This window comes from Lepidochelys kempii, chromosome 7 (genome assembly GCF_965140285.1).
Source record: "Lepidochelys kempii isolate rLepKem1 chromosome 7, rLepKem1.hap1, whole genome shotgun sequence".
NCBI lineage: Eukaryota > Metazoa > Chordata > Testudines > Cheloniidae > Lepidochelys > Lepidochelys kempii.
In genome coordinates this window covers 95,161,667-95,187,488 of record NC_136386.1, presented here as the reverse complement: position 1 = coordinate 95,187,488, position 25,822 = coordinate 95,161,667, and the positions used below count along the sequence as shown (strand labels likewise).

General features: G+C 39.4%; 1 protein-coding gene across 1 annotated transcript in view; it reads right to left on the bottom strand.

Annotated features, from left to right (window-relative positions):
- LOC140914912 (DNA nucleotidylexotransferase) overlaps window positions 1–25,822 on the bottom strand; it is a 385,127-nt gene that overhangs the window by 75,995 nt on the left and 283,310 nt on the right. Inside the window, exons 8-11 of the mRNA XM_073353929.1 lie at window positions 23,872–24,042; window positions 22,334–22,405; window positions 16,425–16,548; window positions 13,272–13,404 (exon numbers count right to left, since the gene is read on the bottom strand). Of these exons, the coding sequence (XP_073210030.1) occupies window positions 13,272–13,404; window positions 16,425–16,548; window positions 22,334–22,405; window positions 23,872–24,042 (500 nt within the window). The remainder of the gene's footprint in view (window positions 1–13,271; window positions 13,405–16,424; window positions 16,549–22,333; window positions 22,406–23,871; window positions 24,043–25,822) is intronic.

Sequence of the window (25,822 nt, the reverse complement as noted above, 5' to 3'; positions counted from 1 at the left end):
GAAGGCAGTACATAATGTTACTCGTAACAAGTAACCTGTACTATACTGCTGTCTTTACAATTTTGCCTTTGCAAATTGAAAACATTATTACAATATTTTCTGTATTCACTTTAGGAATATTTTGAGAATATTTCAAATACTAGAACAGTTACATGCACAGGTATTTGTTAATATTTTAGTCCACTGTATTTTTCATGTGTTTACAATATAATAAAGTAGGATTAAACTGAGAATACATCGGGTTATGTGTCAATGGACAACTAAGACTTCATACTGCACTGTCTGAAAAGAGAAGCTGCAATTTTGGGGTTGCATGGTCATTCTTTCAAGTGAATTAAAATTAAATATTGTCACAGCTATGATTGTATAAAAGGTGTCTAGCTGATGTACAAAACCTGGAATTGCATAACATTGGGTTTAATTATGTTGTTACATAAATTCCTCCACTACACCACAGAGCCTCTGGCTGAGTTTCTCATGTTCCTCACTGTGGTGGTGGAGATACCAAGGATGATAGTGGTCAGTGACTTTAAGGTGCATGCTCCTTCTGGACTGACTTGGGAGGTCAAGGCTATAATAGCAACCATAGGGCTAGCCTGCGTGATTTCCGGCTCTTTACATAAATAGTGAAATCCTGGTCCCATTGCTGTTACCACTCTGGATCTAGTGTTTGGAATAGCTTTGGAGAATATGGAGATTATAACTACATAATACGGTTATGGACTGATCACTTCCAGCCTAAGGCTTTGACACTCTCATGTAGTTGGGGTAAAAGATCTGTTTAATAGTCCACTTCTGGTGAAACTGGGTAGGTTCCAGAAGGATTTGAGGGAATGGTATCTATGGGTCCAAATGACCACTCTCTGAATTGTCTGGAGGGATATTAAGAACATATTTTGTCCATAGTGATACTGTGGCTCCCAAATACTTTCTTCACTCTCACAGTTCATCATGGCTTACAGGTGATTTGTGATGGATGCCATGAAAGGGAAAAAACAGTCAAAGATCTGATGGCAGAGGTCACTCTCTGAATGACACCACTGGAGACACCAAGATTGCCTTTAAACTTATTCTGTTGATCATGTAGTTACCCAGGAAAGGATTTCCTCTTTCCTGATGGATGATTTAAGTGTTAGGGAAGCTTTGGAAGAAGAAAGGGAGTGGTAACCTCTACTATCTTCTTAAGGAGTCCTGTAAGCTAAAGATATTTTGTTAGTATGGATTGGATCACTTCGAGTTGGAAACCTCATTCACAGCAGAATAAAGTTTACTAGTGGCAAATCTGAGTTTGTTGATGTCCTAAGGCGCTTCAGTGTGTTGCTTACAGAACTGCCAAATCCATCTAAGATATGTTTAAATTTAGAGAATGTGCAAACAGTTTGGTCAACTCAAATGTTCACTGAGCAGATTGCCTCAAAGCTACCCTAAAGCTGATTTGTCCTTGACAAAATGAGAAACAGCAGATAAAACAGTTGTCCTCCCTGTAACTGCACTGGGAGAAAGTAAGCAGAAACCAACGTAATTGAACTTGAGCATCTGGGTACAGGTTACATCTTCCTGACTTATACCTAATCCTTTAGACTGAAAAGGCATAAAGAAATGTGTATGTCCAATGTATAATGTAACGGACAAGAAATTGTGTAATGCTGAGACTTGAGTAGAATAAGGAACCTCCGCTGATTATCTTGACTGAAAACTTAATGAAAGTAGATGTCCTTCCTTAACTGTAGCACCTTAGAGACTAACCAATTTATTTGAGCATAAGCTTTCGTGAGCTACAGCTCACTTCATCGGATGCATACTGTGGAATACTGCAGTTTTCACAGTATGCATCCGATGAAGTGAGCTGTAGCTCACGAAAGCTTATGCTCAAATTGGTTAGTCTCTAAGGTGCCACAAGTACTCCTTTTCTTTTTGTGAATACAGACTAACACGGCTGTTACAGTTAAGGAAGGCTTCAGAGTATCAGTCCAAAAAATCTAATACTATTGTATTCCTACACCTCTCCAGAGCAGAAAGAAAATCTTTTATGGTGTACAAACAGCAATTAGAATGACACTGCACATTCTACAGTATATTAATAATTAATTTAACCTGGATTTGAACCTATGTCTTCAGGGAAGACCGTCTCATGCACTGATTCAGTGCAACACTTACAGCTCCCACTAAAAAGTGCTTTTATCAACTACACAAAGTACCAAACAGAGCTTCCTTTTTATCAGACCTTATCAAGGAATTTACTTTGAAACCCAATGAATGGTTCAGTTCAACCACAAATGTTTTCAAGATATTTAAATAGATTGGAAAGTGTATATTTCATATTTTTTCTCTCTCTCTCTCGTACAAAATAAATTAGAATATACATGGTTTCATTTATCAGAAACCACCACCAATGTAACACTATTGTGATTACAGGACCCTCCTAGCAGTTCCATTTCTAAAAGGCCATGGGCAACATTACCACAAAAGCAGTAGCTATATCAACATTATACAATGCTGTGACTCCATTAATGAAAGTATTTTTTGGCACAACTATTCCATCGTATTTGTGGCCAAAAATTCAGAAATATCTGACTTTTTAAAGAAGCCCTCAAGATATTTCTTTTTTACACAGCAAATACTTATCACAGTCCCAGGCCATGTAAGTGCACCTTTTTTTTTTTTTTAAAAGTTCTGTTGAAGTACATCAAAAACTTAAGTGAAGCTGAAGGATCCCTTAAATCTAGATGATACAGACCCAATAGATTTGTTCACTAGGTTTATACCATTTTATCTGAGCTCCTTGCTTCTTTAGGCACAGGGCCTAAACTGAATATGTCAAAAGAGAATCACTTTAAGCTAAGAAACAAATTTCTGGCAGAAAGCCAAAATACTTATATTAACATAGATTAAAAATATTAATGTCTTGATTTCACATGCTTTTTAAAAATAACCTGTTTGCTCAGCATTGGTAAGACTGTTTCTAAGAGCACATCCATTCCTCTGGTAATGGTGATGAGGATGGGGAGGTGTACTTTTTGGATGTGGATCACATAGGTAAAAGTACTGATACTGTAGGTTTTTACAAACAAAGATCACCAAAGAGGCTGTTGCAGCCTCTCTCAAACAATATTTTCTTTAATGCTTTCTCCTGCATTGAAAAGAATGCTGCCAAATGATTTAGCTCCTTAGAGAGTTCCCTGATAGCCTTTCAGGAGCTATATCACCAGGCTTATAAAGGTCTTATTAAGAAGGTATTTAACAGCTTCATAATTTAGATTTCATAGAAATGTTTCTGTCGTGGGGTTCTCTCACTGTTAGGATACCTCCTCCTGGCTGCTCAAAGGATTAGCTCTCTCCAGATCTGACACCCACTTCCATTGTTTGCTCTCGCTACATCCCCTCTCACTCTTTGGGACTCAGTGCACTCCCTCTTCGTGACTTGGCCTTCCAGCCAGGTCACTGTCTGCTGTCTGTTTCTCCCCTTCTGGGGGCATCAAAGTCCAACTGGATCAGCTGTGATAATGCTTCTCCCAACAGTTTTCCAATCCAAGGCCAGGTCCTACGCCACTTTCCCAGCAGCTGGTAGAGGAACCTGGGCCTACCCACTATTCCAGGTTCCAGTCCAGAGACCCTATGTCTAGCAAATATGGTCTGTCAGCTCCCAGACCCTGTTGCTAATTCCCTGGACTCCTTCCTACCTCTCTGCTCTATCTTCTGTCACCTCCTCACTCTTCAAGCCCAAACTCCCTCCTCTCAGGGAATAACTGCAGTGACTTAACGCTGCAGCTCCAGACACTTCTCCCTTCTTCCAGGGAGTGACTGCAGAGGATTACTGCTGCAGCCCCCTTCTGTTCTCCGCTTGCTGGCTTTGTACTGGCCAGCCTACACTTGCTCAGCTGAGCTTCCCCTTCTATTAGGGCACCTAATTCTCCCCCAAGTGCAGCCTGTTTGGTTAATTAGCCCCCTCCCAGCTACCTGAACCTTTTCTGGTGATTTGTGGAGTGAACATATCACAGAAATGTAGGGTTGGAAGGGACCTGAGGAGTCATCAAGTCCAGCCCCATGTGCTGAGGCAGGATCAAATAAAGCTTGACCATCCCTGTCAGGTGTTTGTCCAACCTGTTCTTAAAATCCCTCAGTGATGGGGATTTTACTGCCTCCTTTGGCAGTCTATTCCAGAATTTAACTGTCCTTATAGTTTAGAAAGTTTTTCCTAATACCTAAACTAAATCTTCCTTGCTGCAGATTAAGCTCATTACTACTTGTCCTACCTTCAGTGGACACGGAGAACAATTGATCACAGTCCTCTTAACAGCCCTTAACATAGTTGAAGACCATTATCAGGTCTTCCCTTAATCTTCTTTTCTCACGAATAAGCACAACCAGTTGTTTGTTTAACTTTTCCTCATCGGTCATATTTTCTAAACCTTTTATCATTTTTGTTGCCCCTCTCTGCACTGTCTCCAATTTATCCACATGTTTCCTAAAAGCCTGGCATGCAGAACTGGACATATTACTCCAGGTGAGGCCTCACCAGTGCCAAGTAGAGCAGGACAATAACCTTCTGTGTTTTATATCAGACACTTGTGTTAATACAACCAAAATATTACCCTTTTTTCACAACTGTATCACATTGTTGACTCATTCAATTTGTGATCTACTACGATCCCCAGATCCTTTTCAGCAGTACTACTACCATCTACTCAATTATTGTCCATTTTGTATTAGGGCATTTAATTTTTATTTCCTAAGTCTAGGACTTTGCACTTGTCTTTACTGAATTTGATTTTGTTGACTTCAGACCAATTCTCTAATTTGACAAGGATGTTTTAAAATTTAATCTTGTCCCCCAAAGTGCTTCCAACCCCTCCCAGCTTGATGTCATCCACAACTTTTATAAGCATACTTTCCACTCCATTATCCAAGTCATTAAGGAAAATATTGAATTGTACCAGACCCAAGATAGCTCCCTGCAGGACTCCACTACATGTACCCTTCCAGTCTGACATTGAACCATTGATAACTGCTCTTTGCGCATGGTCTTTCAACCAGTTGTGCACCCACTTTATAGAACTTCCATCTAGACCATATTCCTAGTTTGCTTATGAGAATGACCTGTGGGACTGCCAGAAGTCTTCCTAAAATCAAGATCTATCATGTCTATAGTTCGCCCCCATCCACTAATCCTATTGAAGAAGGAAATTAGATTGGTTTGGTATGATTAGTTCTTGACAAATCCATATTGGCTATTACTTATAACCTATTATACTCTAGGTACATAAGAACCGCCATACTGGGTCAGACCAATGGTCCATCTAGCCCAGTATCCTGTCTTCTGACAGTGGCCAATGCCAGGTGCTTCAGAGTGATCCATCCCCTGTCACCCATTCCCAGCTTCTGGCAAACAGAGGCCAGGGACTCTTCAGAGCATAGTTTTGCATTCCTGCCCATCCTGGCTAATAGCCATTGATGGACCTATCCTCCATGAACTTATCTAGTTCTTTTTTGAACCCTATTATACTTTTCACCTTCACACCATCCTCTGGCAAAGAGTTCCACGGGTTGGTACTGTGCATTGTGTGAAGAAATACTTCCTTTTGTTTGTTTTTAAACTTGCTACCTATTAATTTCATTTGGTGACCCCTAAATCTTGTGGTATGAGAAGGAGTAAATAACACTTCCTTATTTACTTTCTCCACACCTGTCATGATTTTATAGACCTTTATCATATTCTCCCCTTAGTCCAAGCTGAAAATTCCCAATCTTGTTAACCTTGCTTCATATGGAAGCTATTCCATACTCCTAATTTTTCTTGCCCTTTTCTGTACCTTCCTTCTTATCCCATGACAGCTTACTTTACTGAAGAGCCTTTGAGGAATCTTATAAAAGGTTTTCTGAAAAATCTAAGTACACTATATGCACTGGATCATCCTTGTCCACATGCTTGTTGACTCCCTTAAAGAACTCTAGTAGATTAGTGAGGCATGATTTCCCTTTACAAAAACCATATTGACTCTTCTCCAACAAATTGTGTTCATCTGTGTATCTGATAATTCTGTAGTTTCAACCAATTTGCCTGGTACTGAAGTTAGGCTTACTGGCCTGCAGTTGCTTACAAATTGGTTGTTTAATAATTGGTTCCAGTATCTTTCCAGATATTGAAGGTAGGCTGACAGGTCTGTAATTCTCTGGGACTTCTTTGTTTCCCTTTTTAAAGATAGGTTGTGCATATGTCCTTCTCCAGTCCTTTGGGATCTCACCCATCCTTCATGAATCCTTGAAGAGAATTGCAAACAGTTCCAAGATTGCTTCCTCTAATTCCTTAAATAGCTTGGGATGTATTTTGTCAGGCCCTGCAGACTCTAATACATCTAGCTCATCTAAATATTCTTTAACATGTTTGCTCTCTATTTTGGCTTGCATTCCTTCCCCCTTGTTGTTAATATTTTTTGCTGCTTATCTGATCACAATCTTTTTCATGAAAACTGGAGCAAAATAGGCATTAAATACCTCAGCCTTCCTGATGTCATCTGTTGTTAGCTCATCTTCCCTACTAAGCAGAGGAGCTATACTTTCCTTTGTCTTTCCCTTGTTCCTAATGTATTTAAAGAATCTTCTTATTGCCTTTTATGTCCTTGGGTAGATGAACTTATTTTGGGTTTTAGCTTTTCTGATTTTGTCTCTGCATACTTGTGCTAGTCTTTTGTACTCCTCCTTGGCAATTCATCCATGTTTCCCCTTTTTGTAGGATTGCTTTTTGATTTGCAGCTAATTAAAGAGCTGCTGAGGAAGCCATATTGGCCTCTTACGATTCTTCCTATCTTCCCTTCTCATTAGGATAGTCTGCAGTTGTGGCTTTAATATTCTAATGCCAGCGCTCCCAAACTCCTTTATCCCTTAGATTTTTCATCCCATGGGACCTTACCTAAATGTATTCAAAATCTGCTTTCTCCCCGCCCGCCTTCTAGCACTTATATTCCTATCTGTACTTATGACTCCTTTTAGCACAAAGTTGAGCATCTCACAATCTTTAATGTATTTATCATAGTAACACCTGTGTGAGGTATGGAACTGCTGTTATTCTCATGGGCTTTGAGGCTGAGAAAGAATAAGTGGCTTATCCAAGTCTGTAGCAGAGAAGGCAGGGTCTTCCAGCTCTCATGCTGGCCCCCTAACCATTGAACCATCCTTCTCAAACTTTAGCTCAACTCCTGAGGCCTTTAGTCCATTTTTACTCAGTCCACATTCAGGCAAACTCCAGTCAATGGATATTTGACTGTATAATGTCTGACTAAAAACGGAATAAGGATTTGGACCCTAATGCAAATGGGGTGGAGGGAGGAATAGGAACTATTCTTTAAAAATTACAATATAATATTCCTTTACTAAGCACTATATGCTTATGCCTATGCAATCTGGCATTAAAATATCAGTCTCAAAACAAAAAGCCAGAATAGTAACACTTATACAGACCTTTAGAAGCAATAAGCTGAATGATTTTTTACACAATGACAACCACTTATATCATGATGGGAGGAAGTAAGCCTGAATTCTTCTCAGCTGTATATGCCTGTTTTTACAGTGAGTGATAGGAATGAGCGTAACAGAGACATCTACAGACTAAACTAGTAAAGCTGTCTTGTAGCTCCGCTAGTGGAGTCTTGCTTTCTAAAATTTGATTCTTAATATCTTCCCTTTCTGGGCTAATTTCTTTGCAGTCTTCTAATGGAGCCTTCCTCTGGGTTTAGGAGCCTGGAGTTATGTTTTAGTCTCTGCTTTGGTATAAGTATCTGGAACTAATTCCATGTTCTGAGCTAGTGTGAGAAGAGCACATGTTGGTAGTATGGTAGTAGACAGATGGAAAAGCATTCTGATTCTATGGATACGCTGTACAGCATCTGCATTTACAATGTACAAAGCAGCCATCTACTGTGTGAAGAGCAGTAATGTTCAGAAACCAAGGTGTCTTCATTCAAGAACTACATAACTGAATTTTACAATAACAAAGTCACTTGCTTAACCCAGATACCAGATCTTTAGGTCTGATTTTGTGTGTGTGTGTGTGTGTTTAATGTTCAGAATGTGACTTCATAGTGGGCTGAATCCAATATCAAAAATCCACTTTCACTTTTCCTACATATTTTGTGTCTACTGGACTTTTTTAGATTTTTACAATAATTAAAAGGGATGCCTACCCAGAGTTCCAGGCGCTTCCCTGACACATTATATAAACAAAAATACAATTAAACGGCCATCATAACTGAGTCCCCTACAAAACACAAAAACTCCCTTTGCCCATGCACACCTAACCCTCATATAACCCCACCCTCAAAACGTACTGCACAGAACGAATGACAACTGAAGTTTTATCTTGAGTCACTTAGTCATTTCATCAGCTAAACCAAATCAATGAAAATCCAAGATGCTGCAGTATGTGATGTTAGTGATTCACCACATGACAACTTTCTCTGAGTCTTTGTTGAACAAGTGTTCCAACATGGTGTTAGGGGACATTGTGCTGCTGGAACTTTTTGTTTGAGACCTAAATCTGAGTTCCTTGTGTTCATTAAAAATCTCATTTTTTATTAATAGTCTTGCGTTAATAATAGCACTAACACCTATACCGCCAATAGTAGCATCTCATTACTTGAGATATCTCATCTCATTTTATATATGAGATACACTGTTACTAACAGAAGTCTCTTAATAAGGAGCAGTGGGATTTTTAATGACTACAGAAGTTATAAGGAACTCAGTTATAGGTCTCACTTAAAAGATGTGTGACAAGATACACCCACCCAGCTTATATACTGCTCTATTCTTAGCAGGTATTCAAGACACGCACACTATTAACTAAATCAATCTAACAATATCATTTTACAGCAACTTGTCTTCCCTGTCCCCACCCCAATATCACATGATGTTTTAACTTAGTCAAATTCTGAGATGAGTTGCATACTTTCAACTCCCACTGCAACTAATGAGAACTAAGAGTGCCTAGTTCCTCTCAGTATTTGGCCCTTAGATTTCAGGATAATAGGGCAAGAAAATTTTTATACATGTGTCGAACATTTAATCAGAGCTATATTATTCATGATCATTTTATTATTTTAATGTTATGCTAATTCAAGTATGCTGCACCACAAACCCAAGTCCTTCCTGTAACACATTCTATCATCTTTATATGGTGCTATCAGCTTCCTCAACACTTCTCTGTCTAGCATGGAGCTGCTCGGCAATCAGTAGATAGACGACAAAATGCATTCCTATGGACAGCATGTGTAGAAGCATGATTTACTCATTCTTTAAGTACATTTGTTCCATTTCTAAATTTACCCTTTTATTTCAGCACTGCAATTTGTGTTTCACTCTCACCCGGAAAAGTGTGTCCTAACAGAAAAGAATTTTTAACTTCTCCCACGTGGCTTAGATTTTGCTCAGGCTGACCTGTACCATAAGCGTGTGGTATATCATGGCACTATCTCTTTAAAATTAGTCATGCATAATCATCAGGGGCTTCCCATTGCAAGGGAATGTACATGATGCAGACACATAGGGTCTGCACAGAGTCTGTAGTAGCCATCTTGTCATGTAACTAATGAAGAGGGTTGTGGTTTAAATATAGCCCTGATCTCACTCTGGGTTCCTAAAGTACAAAGCCTGCAGCATACTCACAAGGAAGATACTCTCAGCTGACTGACCTATGTTAGACAGCACAGCAGGGAAGTGGCTTCTATTGTTTCAGCTATCACCACACACAGGTGGATTTAATTGTTCCTTCATTTAGCCTGAATGAATGGTGCTTAGTATACCCATAGACTTTACCCAGGTCTGTGATTGATGGCAGCCAACATAACAAAATGCACACTGTTAGGATGTGCAAACGGGTTCCAGTAAAATAAGCTGAAATGAGTTGGAGTTGAATATTAGCTCAAATCTCAAACCTTTTATGATGTTTGAAAAATGATGCTAAACTGATTTTCACATGTCTCCACCTCCTATTTTTGGCCAGGACACATACTGAAATACCTGATTACATGGCATTTGCAAAGTAGGTCGAACCAAGAAATACCAGAAATCTAACAAGAAAGGCAGCTCATTAAATATCCCCAGCCTTAGGTCAGTCAGATGCTTATATCCCCCTGTTGAACCTTCAAACAATGTAATTGCTCATTACTAAAGGATTCCAGTGATTTTTGTTAGATATCTTGTAATCTCCTCTCCATGTTTACTTGTGATGAACAGGGCTTGCCATTTCATAGACCCTTGGCCTCTACACTGTGATAAAACGCTTGCAGCACAGAATCTCAGAGCCCACATGAGCTGACTCCAGCAGAGGGGTTGGGCTTTAGGGTTAAAAATAGCAGTGTAGATGTTCCAACTAGGGCTGGAGCCCAGTTTCAGAGACCCTGTGGAGGGGAAGGGTCTCAGAGTCCAGGCTCCAGCCTGAGCCTGATCATCTACACTTCTAGCCTCACAGCTTCAGCCCAGGTCAGCTGCCCTGAGTCAGCCAGAGCGGTCTCTCAGGTCTTTTACTGCAATGTAGACATACCCTAATTTCCCCACCACCGCAACTGCACACCACACACACACACCTGGAGCAAGATACTTATCTGCTTCTTATCTCCAACACTATATATCTAAGATACATAGCTACACGGTAAGAGGAATCAGTGCACTATGGGGTGAATATGTTATTCAGAACTTTCAGACCTCACGCAATCATGTGTTTGTGGTATGTTTGTAATATACTGGATGTATTTTGGGAGAATCCCTGGCACAAAGCCAGATGACTAATAAAGCCTGTCTACCTTTTTAAAATGTGCTAAATCTATACATACAGAACAAAGAAACCCAAACAAATAAGGAGTCACAAACTGAAATTGTCCTGTAAGAGGTCTTGAGCTAATGGTTCTTATTTCTTACTACAACCCAGTGCAATACGTTTGACCACTACCACCTCATACAGATAAAAGAGAGAGTTTGGGGAAAATTTACTGTTATACAGCCATCATGGTATCTCAGTAACCAAAATATATATGCGCTAAATACATTTATGTCAACCCAATTTAAAAATGAACAGTGTTCAAAGATCCTACAATCTATCATTTATTCCCTGTAGTTTGGTAGGCTACTGTTGTGGGGAGGGGGAATTTTGTGCTCCTGAGTCCTTTAGGCATTGTTGATAGGATCACTCTCAAGACTTCACCACATACTTTTCTGTATAATTCACCTGTACATCTTTATATAACCATTTAAAGATATAAAGTCTAATGACCATTACAAAAGCACAAAGGAGCCTCGTAAAGAATAAACAGTGCAACAGGCCTACATCTGAATCTGTGAGACTCACACATTGCAAACATCTATGTTACCAAAAAGCCCCAAGCATACATCACATCAGAAGAAACAGTGATTGTTACAACTGTGACAGTTTTATATCCATAATTCTGCCCTAGCAAGGTGCATGTGTAAATAATAAAGCTTACCAGGAACACAAGGTACATGACTAATTTGCATCAAACTGAGCAGATTGCAGTCACAATCATCTTAAACATGGAAGTGCAGCATGCAGATACTAGAGATCGCAGAATGTAATACTCAATCTTGTTGCAGCATTCTAATCATGGTTCGCATATGGGCAACAAGTCACACTTTGGCCACCTCTCCATTATATACAATATATCTACGTACTATGTAGTGTATATTTTTACTATTAGCATTACAGATGTAGGGCATAATTATAAAAGGGATCAGGAGATGGCACAAAGGTGATGGCACCAGTAACTTGTGAGCTATTTTAGGCCCTCATCCTGTAACTGATAACATACAGGTGGATGTGTGGAGCCCTATGAGGACTCCCAAGGTGCCTTGTATGAGTGCAACAGGCCACCTACATGCTCTCAGTTGCATGATTCTGGCTCCTATGATTAACAAAATTTAATTTCTCTCCTTCCCCTCTCTTTGCATGGCAGCTTTACCTGTAGTTGTAAAGAAAAGAGATTTGAGAGAAGTGCAGAGCATGTTTTAAGTCCAAGAAGAGCATTTTAATTACCATTTTTCTGGCAGGTACTCTTACACTGCTAGCCAGTCAGAAAGAAAGATTTGAAAAACAGACAAATAACACAGTAGATTTAAATTTCTGGTGCTAGTGAATATTCACTTGTATAATTAAACTTAGTTTTATAACAATGCTGTAAGGAACAGCATCTATTAGTGGACTGAGCTTGGGGCTAGAAGCCAGGAACTTCTGCACTGTAGTCCTAATACTACCACTAACTTGCTGTGTGGCTTTAGGAAAGTCACTTAACTAACTTGTACTTCCATCTGCCAGAACTTCAAATTGAGAATAAACCTATTTTAAAGGAGGGTTGTGCAGATTAATTATGTAAGCCTAGGATAATATTTTATTTGGGATTTGGATTTTTGTTTTTTCTAGAGTGGTTTGTTTGATATAGCAGTTTGTAGCTCTACGTACATTAAGTACTAAGTGTTAGTGCTTGGGAAGAGATCTGGGTGAGGTACTGGCTCCCCTGAAGCCAATGGGACTTTGACTTTAGTAGGACCAGGATTTCACCCAAGTTTGTGATGTTAGAGAGAATATTCAGGTACTAATTTTGATTTACTAGGGTGGTGAGATTTGTTTTCCATTGATTTCACATATGTTCTCCCTACATTCAAAAGCTTAGAGGAAAATAACCAGACAGGTAGGAAATTCCAAGATCACCTAGCTACCCAAAAATTACTGTTCTCTCAGGTCAACAAGCACACCATGTCTACCTCTGCAGATACTGGGCTCTTTCTTGCCACCTTTTCTTCTCCCCAACCAAGTTTATAAGAATGAGTATCAACAAGGAAAACTCATTGCCTTCAATCACACATTAAAGGCCTTTTTTAAAGCGTAAAACTTCTATTATTGTACCATTTTCAGGTATGGGAATTTAGTTTCAACAATAAAAAGCATGGAAAATCCTATGTGATACCATAATGTGCAATATAAACATATCACTTCATCTTTTTTGTATGTAGTTTGTTTGTAAGCTAATAGATTTTTATAATGATAAACCAAGAATCTGTACTTTTCAGAGTTGAAACCCTTGGAAATGTGATAAAAAAAGTCTTGCTTCCTAGGATTTGTCCATGTAGATTTTTTACACTATTAACTATTAGAAACGAACTTTCATACGCTCCCATTTATTTTCTTTGCTTGCTCTCTACAGCTCAGAAATCATCATTTTGTGTATGTATGGGGGGAAGACAGGAAGTCCCAAATTATTTATTCTATTTACCTTCTGAAACCACCAGTTGTGGTCACTAAAGCATCTGGTAAAAATGTCCGTACAGCATCTTTAACAATCAAGCTTACTGCATCTGCTTCTGCCTTAAATACATTGCTAACGAGGTCTTCGTGGTAGAGAAATCCTAAAAGTAATTTTACATGAGTTAAAAAAAGTATTGATCTGAATGAAATATTAAAATATACATATAATTAAGCAAGCTAAAGATAAGGCAGATAATAAACTGTTCAGCAGCAAGTCAAAAACACTCAAGTTGCATGAAAGGCATGGGATTCCTAAGCTGACCCCAATTAAGATACGTTTTACTTCAACCAGAAGTTATGAGCCTGATGTAGGAAGTACTGGGTAAAATGTCATGGTCTGTGTTATATAAGGAATTCAGACTAATCATAATGGTGCCTTCTGGCCTTATAATCTATGAGCAGCATGTTTTAGTTCAACATTACTTCCAAATATGGCTCTACCTCTTCAGAGTCAGCTCAAGAAATTTCTACTTTTTACAAGAACAAACCAGGGAGAACTTACTGATAGATTTATTGACTCTATTAACTTTCCCCAAAGGAAAAACATCACTAGCAGATTTCCTTAGAAGCTCCAGGTTCTTGATGGGGAATGAATCTCTGGCTTCACCAAAGAAGTTCCATTGCTGAGCACCAGGCGGGTGGATGGAGACTAGCAAGGGTGGTTAGGAGATAAGCACCAGCAAGAACAGAAAAGGTTCTGGTTGGTCTTGGGGAGCTAGGAGAAAAGTGTCATTGGGACATGAGGAGAGGCTGGATTGTTTTTTTAGGTCACAAAAGAAGTGGTAGTTAGGAATGGTTGATATTAGAGATCAGGTGTCTTCAAGGGTTCTGTAAGTTGGGCTGATCTAAGGCTTTCAGCATTATAAGGGGTTGAGAGTCGATCAACTTCTACAAAGCCTACAGCAGCCTCTGGTGTTAGTGAAAGTTAAGATTTGCTACTTGTAAAATCCTGGCCCCAGTGAAAGAAAATGGAAGAACTCCCATTGAGTGACTTCACCCTTCGTGTTTTAGAGGCTTGGGAAAGGAGAGGACTGGACTGGAGCCCTGGTGGTGGGGGCCACTCATGTCTGGACATAATTTGGACAGGGATAAGACCTTTTGATCCATGCATCCTTTATTGTAGTAATGATTATATTAACAATGACATTTAAATCACATTAAAATAATCAATAGCATTAGCGTGTCTGAAAATAGGTGAGCTTTAAAGAATGATAGAAGAAGTGCACCCAGCACAGGGCACATGTATGTGAGGGTCACCATATTGTGCATGTTGGGGTTTGTCTAAATAGTACATTAGTGAGCACCAGCTAGGGTATAATTTCTAGCACACAATACCATGTTGTGCACTAACAGTCTGTGTGGATCCCCCCACCCCCCGGCACAAACTGAAAGTTCCCTAATGCACAAATCCACGAGGTGACCAAACCTGGGATCTTTGGAAGTGAAAGCAGAGGCTTTTACCACTTGAGATAAAAGTGTGTGTGTGTGGAGAAAGCTCCTCATGTCACTTGGAATTGGAAAAAAAGAGTGTATCCAGATAAATGTATGCCAGTTCAGAAAAAAAAGTTTTGGTTGTGTTTATAAGAAGAATTTTAAAGCACCCTGCATTCTCCAGTCAGAGCATTTCAGCAACCAGTTTTAAAGGAGAACATAGTTTGGCTTTCTCAAAAATTGTTACTGTGTATCATGAACTGGGGCCAATATCACAATCAGTGAGGAGGAGTCAAACCCAGGACCTAGAGCAACCAAAGCTCAGGTCTCTGCCACTCAAGCTAAAGGAGAGCTGGCTTCAGAGGTATTGATGACTGGAATATATAGTGTATTTTAAAACCAAACCAAAATTTATTTTAAAATCCCAGAGGCTACACCTCTGGCATAAATACAGCTGGGTCTAAATTTTTCCATTTCAAGGGGAACTGAGGGGCTTTTCTGAAGAAACAAACAAACAGTGTTAAAATTGGCTTGACTGAGTTTGCAACAACCTTCCAATGAGGAAGTTCCCTTAAAGTTACTTAGCAAACTTACAATCCAAATAAAGTTTAGTTGCAGTCTATAAGGAACAGACATACTAAAAACATTTTCTATTTTAGTTAGAAAACTTAAATAACTCAAAGTCAGAGGTATTGAAATTGCCACTGACTCCAAGAACAGAGATCCACAAACAGAATGAGAATGGGAGGCAGATTAATATAGTCTGGGGAAAAAATGACACACCTGTGTGCATTAAGAAAAGGGGTATTGGTGTATGGATCATGAAGCAATCGCAGAACATGCCCCCTTGTGGTGCACCAGGAAGCTGCAGTCACCTTGCCTCAGTTTCCCCTCATCCATGATGGTTCTCTCAGCCTTCAGCACAGATTGGTTTCTGAAAAGATTCAGCACTCTGCCCCAGGTATAAAAAATGATGCACAGCCCTTCCTATAAGCATTTGTCCTGTTGCATAGTCTTGACCCTTCTTTTCCTGGGCTCAGTTTCCAACCATTCCTTGGCTCCAGTCAGTCTTTTCTTCCTCCCCATTAACAGCTGTACGCTTTACTAGGTTGGTTACATGGGTGGGGGAAACCCACATGCAGCTTCAGCTAAGGGTTCCCAACCCTGGGAGCCCTGAACAACTGGGCTGTGTGTACCATAACTCAAATTCACTCTTTTTCTTTCCCAGTGCCTCTTCCTATGTATTAGTCTGGCCTGATCGAGAAAGTCCTTTCTACCATATTTTTCCAAATGCCAATCCTGGGCTCAAACTTCTTTTCCTGTGGGGCAGGGTTCCACAGCCCTCCTTTCCTGGAGTTGTGTTTTGATTGTACCAGGCTTCCTTCAGCCCTTCACTTCTTCCCACTGTAGATCCTGGACCTCTCTGAGTCTTTTTCCCTCAGGACTGTTCCTTGTCCTCAGTCCTGGACTCAAGCTCCTGGCCTGAGACAGGGTGATCACAGCCATCCTTCCTAAGGCTGTGCTTCACTTCTGGCAGACTTTTATAGAGCACCAACAACTTGGGTTACACAAGACAAACCATACTCCTGTAGTCTTGAAGGTTAAGAACCACTGCTATAGCCTACTCTAATTCATGCTGTTTTAAAGGCATTAAAGTACTTAAACACCAATCTTTTAGTGGGGGTTTTACCTGCTTTCTGCATCCTTGATAGCTTCAGGGTCTTGTCAGCTTTTACTTCTTCCAGCGTCCGAAAACCCATTCTGTACCATTTTTCTGATGTCTTCAATCCCACTCCAAAGACAGAAGTAAACAGCTAAAGTAAACAGAACAATATACATTTTAGTGTAACTGCAGACATCTGCTGAGACAACACAGTGCTGCTTTCAAAAAGAACAATGGGTTAACAAAGTAAAAAACCAATAGATTTGTGTGTACAACTAAAACATAGGGCAATATTCATCCTCGCTGGATTTGTTGTATGGGTGTAGCTTCTTCTTTTCTTTTCTTTTCTTTCCTCACAATTACCCTATGCAACCAAATGGTTATGGTACCTGAACAGTTTTCATTAACATGAAATCTAAAAAAAACCAGCAGCATCTTGGCATGATTTAGCTAAATATGTAGGATTTTCAGTAGTACTAAGCAACTATACTTACTCTTTTTTCACCATTCAAAGTGATACATTAAGTAATAAACAGTAACGTTATATATCAATTTAAAAAAAACAACAACAAAAAACCTCTTCCAAGCCGGCACTCCATTGACTTCCTAGCATAAAGGAGAAGAACTGCTTCCTCATTGTCTGTTTTAGAGGTTTCAGAGTAACAGCCGTGTTAGTCTGTATTTGCAAAAAGAAAAGGAGTACTTGTGGCACCTTAGAGACTAACCAATTTATTTGAGCATAAGCTTTTGTGAGCTACAGCATCCGATGAAGTGAGCTGTAGCTCACGAAAGCTTGTGCTCAAATTGGTTAGTCTCTAAGGTGCCACAAGTCCTCCTTTTCTGTTTAGAGGGTATGTCTACACTACGGAATTAGGTCGAATTTATAGAAGTCGGTTTTTTAGAAATCAGTTTTATATATTCGAGTGTGTGTGTCCCCACAGAAAATGCTCTAAGTGTATTAACTCGGCGGAGTGCTTCCACAGTACCGAGGCAAGCGTCGACTTCCGGAGTGTTGTACTGTGGGTAGCTATCCCTCAGTTCCCGCAGTCTCCGAAATGAGATTCAAAAGTTCTCGGTTCTTTTCCTGTCTACCTGGCCAGTGCATCTGAGTTGAGAGCGCTGTCCAGAACGGTCACAATAGAGCACTCTGGGATAGCTCCCGGAGGCCAATACCGTCGAATTGTGTCCACAGTACCCCAAATTCGACCCAGCAAGGTTGATTTAAGCGCTAATCCACTTGTCAGGGGTGGAGTAAGGAAATTGATTTTAAGAGCCCTTTAAGTCGAAAAAAAGGGCTTCATCGTGTGGACGGGTGCAGATTTACATCAATTTAACGCTGCTAAATTCGACCTAAAGTCCTAGTGTAGACCAGGACCTAGTGACATCCTGATTTTACTGTTTCTGAACTACAAGCTGCTGCTTGTACATCTCCTGATTTTGGTGCCACTGCACTCCCAGGAGATGGGGTCAGTGAGAACATTTTGGCTCTGTAAGGACTAAGTTGATGGAAATTGATCTCAATGCCCACAAGACAGAACTGTGGATACAGAGGGTAAGTACATAGAGCAGTTATCTATATCTGAAAAGGTGTCTTACAGAAACATAAGAATTTGCACTTGATGCTGAACACTGTCTAAGAAGGGACTCAAACACAAATGAAGAGGCAAATTTATTTTTGCTTTGCCCATTGTAAATACAGTGCCGGTCCTGCAGCCCTCACATGAGTCATCCCAGCACTGACAAATATTTCTTCTACTAAAAATGCCAGAAAGTGCTATCTACCAAGTCAAGCTGCATCTCATATTGTATCTAACTCAGCTGAGCTGTCCCCCTACCCCTTCATCCCCTTACCCTTCATGCAGACAAAGGACAGTGATCATCTGGAAAAGGCTTGATGGGGTTGGTCCCCTGGATTTATGCCAGGGAAGTTTCTTACCCCTCCTGAACAATCTTAGCCCAGCTTTGATTCAGGATCTGCCATTGGGTGCTCCTCCAGCTCTAAGCAGCTTTTTCTTTTTGGCCAGGAAGGAGGAGACTGACTCTCCACCCCTTTAGGCTGAACTGAGGGAGAAGCAAAGGGTCATTGAGGTTCTCCTGCTGCTACAGAAAGGCCTTTCATCCCAATCACTCTCCTGTAGCAGGAGTGGGGGGTTCCGGCCAAGTGGATGATCTTTAACCTTTGTATACTGTAATTGATAAGCACATAATGTTCTTACATTGTTTAACCATCGTATTATTTTTTCCATTCACATCCATGTACCCCCACATTACACTACGTCCTGTCACACCTTTGGGAGCAGACAAAATCTTTGCAGGAAAAGAGATTTGGTGGTTTGAGCTGAGATGGTAGATAGGGGAGGGTTTTATGTATCTCCCAGAATGGTGGTATTCAATATGTAGCTAGGACCATAAGATTAACCAGAAATGATGGACTGGAGTCTGTTTCAGTGGTGGCTCTATCCCTCTCTACAAGGGTGAAGTATAGTTTAGTGCAAGCTATTTGTCCAGACCGGTATTCTTTCTCTGACAGTTTTGACTTTGGGATCTACCAGTCAGGACAAAGGTTGCTCAAGGTCAGGTTGAGTGCTATAGCAGCCTTTGCATCAAAGTGTGATGTTCATTCCCCTCCTCCATTTGCTTATATTCTGGTTGGTTGGTTGGTTATTAAATAAAGTTGCTGCCATTATGCCAGAAATTATTACTTTTGGGAAGTACATTTTTAGGAATCCTCTGGGCCATGCTATTACACGAATATTAAATCCATACGATTAAAAACACAATATGAATGTAAACAAAGACAAAAATTTATGTAATGTTAAATGTATTATGAAATACAAACACATTATGGCTACTTCAAATATTACTCAATGTGATCAATGTCAATTGAGATCATCAAGGCAGAACTACAAAAACAAGTTAGACCAGCTTGTAGGTCCAACTAGAGTATCTGATTTTTCAAGGTACATGCTGAATATTTTCCATTTATAAATCAGTGTTCTCGGTTTGTCTATTTATGCTAATTCTGCCATTTAACCCTTTGTTTTCTGCTCCCAGTTTAAGCCAATATACTCTTTTACTACAAACCAGACAGTTATATCAAGATGCTCAAAGAAACCTACATTTATACATAACAGTAAGATGCACAAGAGAAACATGTCTTATGACTTTGTTGTGCCACTTACAACATCAAGGTTTGTATCAGCCATTCCTGAGTAAGGCCTGTAAATCTATAAATAAGGCAAGTAAATGGAATTTTAGTATGTTTCACTTCCATCCATTGCTAAGTAATTTTGTACATCAATTTTGTTTCAAGAAAAGGATGTAGAGCAAAATGTCTAAAATATAAGCAATATTCAGTCGCTCAATCTCTCAGATGGATTGTGATATGAAAGTGGAGAGAAAACCTCCAGGTTTTTCCCAAAGAATATGTTCTCCATACTCAATTTGTCAATATTGTATCTCTGAGCGATTTCATTGCACATTCATAGATTTGATGAGTGACTGCACAATTTTCTCTTTCCATTGAATCTACAACCTTTGAATTCAGACCATGCTAATTTTATCTGGTGTTTTTTTCTAATGAGATTAATTCTTTGGAAGTAATTAAGATAAAGAAAAGGGAAGGATGGAAATCTGGATAATTTTAAATAAGAATTACCCTACATGTTGTATATAATGGATAAGATTACCTATTCTTTGTTTGGAACATGGGTGTTTGTAAGGGAATATGATTACATTTTCAATCTCATTTTAAAAAATCATTTAGATTCTTATCTTTTAACATTTTTACTAGTGTTGCATTTTCAAAAGAGTCTGTTACTGGTTATAGAATGATTCAAAGAAACTTTATTAATGCTTAGCAATGGTTAGAGATCGTAGTAAATGGACTCTATTGTCAGTGAAGGAAAACAAAATTAACTTTTATTCTCTACAAACTGCAGTTCTTTAGCATTCACTGAAGTTAGAGCCATGAAGTTCACTGCCTAAGGGTCTCTTGGGTTATAAATATTCCATTTTCACTATTGTATATCTGGTCAGTACTGAGCTTCTGTTGGTAAAAGTCATTGTACATTTACTCCCACTGTACCACAGTTTATTTCAGTATTGACAAGAATTAATGTCAATAAAATGCATTGTCGTTCATATTGTGTACAGCTAAACATGTGCTGTACAGTCTGAGTTGCTCAAAGAATAACCATATAACGTTGTTGCAATTTGGTAACTAAAAAAAATCATATTTATATATTGCTTGGTTTGTTAGTAATTAAAAAACCCATAGCATGATAGGTAGCCCCTTGGCTTAGTGTGCACTAGTATTCACCTCTACAGACCTCACTTAAAATACAGGCTTCAGTCACACAAATTTTGGCCCGGAGTTTTGTAGTCTTATCCTACTTCACAGTGGACATGTGCATGCATCACAAAACTACCACTCAGGTTGGAATCATTCAGAATGATAGTCTGTGTGCAAGAGAGGGCCAGCATTACAGTTATAGTGGGGTTGCAGGGCAGGATTGAGGTACATTGGCAGAGCAGTGCAGGCTGGGAAGCTTGCACAGCAGCTCACTCTCTCACTGGCCATAGTCCTTCAGACAGGACAACATTAACACAAACTGGGAACTTTTTAGTGTTCACCCTCAGCACCCACACTGCCGAGTCACAGTGCAGCAATTCAGTGTACACTGCTATAGTTCAAACTACAGTGGGGTAGTGCAGACATAGCCAAGTTAAAGAATCACTCTTTTCAATCTCTCCTCAAATGAGACTTTAATCATTCTCTCCACCCTTTTCTGGACAAATGCAATAAGATCTTTATTTAGTATATTAAGGGTATGTCTACACTGCAGCTGGCCCGGGCCATCTGATTCCGGCTCAGAGAACTCAGGCTACGGGACTGTTAAATTGTGGTGTAGACATTTGGGCTTGGGCTGGAACCCAAACTCTAGGACCCTGTGAGATGGGAGGTTCCCATGGCTCGAGTTGCAGCCAAATTCCAAACATCTAAACCACAATTAAACAGCCCGCAACCTGAACCTTGCAAGCCTGAGTCAGCTGGCATGGGCCAGCTGTGGGTGTCTAATTGCAGTGTAGACATAACCTATGTAACCAGTATTGGCCCCAGACAGCTTATCTTCTTCACCTGTGTCCTTATATCATCACCTTAACTAGAACAACGTTTTTAGCAACAAGCTAAGGTGGGTGTTAGCAAAAAAACACTCTACCCCTTGTTTATACTATATGATACCAAAGGGTGCTATGCGTGGAAAGACACACCCATCAAACTAAAATTTTCTCAGAGATGAAATACTGAAATAGAGAGCCTCTCTGGTGGAGAATGTACTGAAAGTTCACTAAATGGGAACTGTTCTACTACCTCATCTGATTCTGATCTACTTTTTATTCAAGCTGAATGGTCATGTACTTCTGAATCTAGAAGTAGCCTGCTAACAAAGCCTTCCCTCCATCCGTGCCTCCTCTCCCTGTGAGGCATGCTTCAGCAGAATGAAAGATAGATCTTAGTCATCACCCTCAACTTGACATTTTTATAAGATCAGAATAAGGCTGTGCTGTGCCATAATCATGACTAATGAACCAAAAATACATTGGGTTAAGCCTAAGGAAAAAAGTGGGTATATTACATCAATTTTGGGGAGAAAATTACCCTTTAATTGAAGTTCAATAGTAAATTACATTGCATCACATTAATTAGAAGATGAAGGATAACTGATTCAAAATTATTCTCTTACTCTATCAGTCTCTATTTTTAAGTGCTGCTCTTTCACTGAATTAAACAAAATTCAGTACTTCTAGTGCTCCTTTATTATAAAGTCTAACTAAATACTTAGACATAGTAAATGAGAACCCAAGACCTCATGAAAAAAGTGATCACACACTTTTAAGCAACTACAACAAAACTAAGACTAAAATATACTTACTTTAAATGATTGGTATCGTTCATCAGTTAACATGTCTTTAGCTCTAGAACTCTCTCCTTCTTCAATAATCTCCTGTACATACAGTAATAGGTTACTTTTTACTCTGAAATTATTTAACTGTAATATAATAGTCCAGTGGGAACTCTTATCAGCAGAGAGAGCGAGCATGAGAGAGAGAGCACCCTTGTTTTATTCCTAAAGGACCAAATCCTGCAATCCTTACTTAAGCGAAACTTCCATTAACTCAAGAATGGAGTAAAGATTTGGTCCACAAAAAATACTCCGCATTATTCGCAATTGGGCATCAAGTTATCCCCCAATTGTCTATCAGATTGCAATTATTTCACATGCACAAAAGCTTATGCTCAAATAAATTGGTTAGTCTCTAAGGTGCCACAAGTACTCCTTTTCATTGAGCTGTTCTGAAAATCATATTTTCAGCATTTGATAGTTTATTACAAACAAACCCAGAAGCACTGTGGCTATATATATATATATATATATATATATAATTTTCTCAGTGTAAAAACGAAAACTTCATTCCATTGTGCTGGAGATCTGAATTGAATTCCCAGTCCCCAGGCCAGCAGAGACTAAGAGCATTGTAGCGGCAATATTCTCACCCCATGAAGGAAACGGGAAAAGGGAAACAGAGTGAATCACAACGTTCAGCAGTGACCTCTCCGGATAACTACAGCATTCTGCTCTATTGTCTCCTGAAATAATAGAGGCTGAGACATGGGGTCCTGAAAGGGCCAAAAACTAAAGCCATGAAAAATGTAGGAGATTCTCAAGGCTCCAACAAGAATGTGGAGTTTGCCCCTCACCTGGATGAAAGGCTTTTCTGTAAGTAGGAGAGAGGGAGAAATTAACACTAAGGCCCAGATTCACAAAAGTATTTAGGTATCAGTGGGATTCAGGCACAAAAGTACTTCTATGAATCTGTGCCTAAATTACTAAAATATGTACAGGTTTTGCCAAAACAATATTTTCAATAAAGCATTAAACTAACAAAATGATGTTGCCAAGTACTGTGCAGAACAAGTCATATATGAAGAGGTATTAAGTCATTTAAATGAGAGAATGTATTTTAAAGCAACACACTATACATGGTATCTCATTATTTATTCTTGAATTGCCTTAATTCATTAGGAATGGTTTTGTGACAGGTAATGTTTATTGTAAATTTAAGGAATGCACAAAAAGTCAGATCATTATAAAAGATACACAGAAGTCACTGAAAGAAAAGGAGCATTTGTGGCACCTCAAAGACTAACAAATTTATTTGAGCATAAGCTTTCGTGAGCTACAGCTCACTTCATAGGATGCATGCAGTGGAAAATACAGTGGGGAGATTTTATATATACAGAGAACATGAAACAATGGTTATTACCATACACACTGTAATGAATATAACATAACTTTGTTTCTCCTGTATTAGAGTTATCCCCACTAACAAACATCTTGACCCCCTTTGGCCCCTAAAAAAATTAGAGCTGTAAAAGAAACATCTAGCAGGGAATTCACTGTATCATTACCTCAATGACATTTCTGATTTCACCTCCCATGCAGGGCAGTCCTTTTAGATCTTCCATTCGGACTACAGTAAATGGAAGGAATTTCAGCACAGAGGCTGCTCTCATAAATGCAAGGCAAGGTACTTCATTTTCTCTGAACTCGTAATTTTCAGCCAGTATCTCAAAAGCATCCTGGGGTAAAAAACAAACAACCAAATTAATAAAAGCTGAAATATTCTATATACCCCTTAGAAAGCTTAGAGTTTGCAAACTGATTCACAGATTATTTCTTTCTACTTTGGAACAGAAATAGTAAAGCTGGTTGGAAACGTTTTGAAAGAACCATTTTCTGTTGGAATGTGCAGTTCTGCCAAAATCAAAAACACTTCATGAAAATGGCAATTTTGTAAAAATTTCATTGAGGAGAATAAAAGAAAGGTCTGACAATGACAAAAATGTCCTATTTTGACATTTTTAAAACCAAACAGTTTGACCTTTTGTATAAATTTTTATTTTGCATAATATTATATTATATAATATAAAATAAAAGTTAAAACAAAGTGTTTTGATCCAAGACTAATTTTAACATTTTCCTTCACAGAGAATTTTGAAATGTTTGGGTTTCATTCCAATTCTGAGGGAAGCCGAATTTCAAAATCCTTGACTAAATGAAATGTCTGTCCCCCACATAGCTCTAACCCACAGGGAATGACCTACAGGCACATATGAAAATATGTGTGCTTAAAAAGCAACCTGACAGTGAACTGCCATCTGGTACTTGAGCACCAGAGATGATTTAACCACTTCCATGTATTTAAGAAAATGCTCCAGAGCCTGAGAAGGTGAAATAGCTTCCGCAAGTTTTCGAAATTTGCCCAAATGTACTTTATTCAGCATGTCATGCCATGACATCTTTGTTTCTCAGATACAATCAAAGAAAAGTATGTGGCAGGCCCAGCAGCCCCAAGAGTTTGTTCTCTTCTTTCAACTTGCAGCCATGTTTCTAGTCAGCAAGCTCAAGAAACAGCATTTGCCTGTCCCCTCAACTTTTCAGCCTATACAAAGGGAAAAGGGCATTCTTTGACTCTTCACTTATCCTTGGCTTGGTTTATTGAAGCTCCTGCACTCACAAGCTGCTTGACAGGGCAGTGATATTTACTATCCACATGTCATGTGCAGAGCTTTGGGGGAAAAAAACACAACAAATATCTTTACTTCTTTAAAAATAGCAAAATTCTTTGAAAAATGAAATGCAAGGACCAGATCCCAAGATGGTTCAGAAGGCATTTGTTTGTAATCTTTTCTAATGTAACACTTCCAAGTTTCAAGTTTCTCATGGGAGACTTCAATCACCTTGATATCTGCTAGGAGAGCAATACAGCGGTGCACAGACAATTTCCTGGTGCAAGCTGAAGGAACCAACTAGGGGCAGACCTCTTCTTGACCTGCTGCTCACAAACTGGGAAGAATTAGTAGGGGAAGCAAAAGTGGATGGGAACCTGGGAGGCAGTGACCATGAGATGGTCGAGTTCAGGATCCTGACACAAGGAAGAAAGGAGAGCAGCAGAATATGGACCTTGGACTTCAGAAAAGCAAACTTTGACTCCCTTAGGAAACTGATGGGCAGGATCCCCTGGGAGAATAACATGAGGGGGAAAGGAGTCCAGGAGAGCTGGCAGTCTTTTAAAGAATCCTTATTGAGATTACAGGAACAAACCATCCCGATGTGTAGAAAGAATAATAAATATGGCAGGCGACCAGCTTGGCTTAACAGTGAAATCCCTGCTGATCTTAAACACAAAAAAGAAGCTTACAAGAAGTGGAAGATTGGACAAATGACCAGGGAGGAGTATAAAAATATTGCTCAGGCATGCAGGAGTGAAATCAGGAAGCCCAAATCATACTTGGAGTTGCAGCTAGCAAGATATGTTAAGAGTAACAAGAAGGGTTTCTCAGGTATGTTAGCAACAAG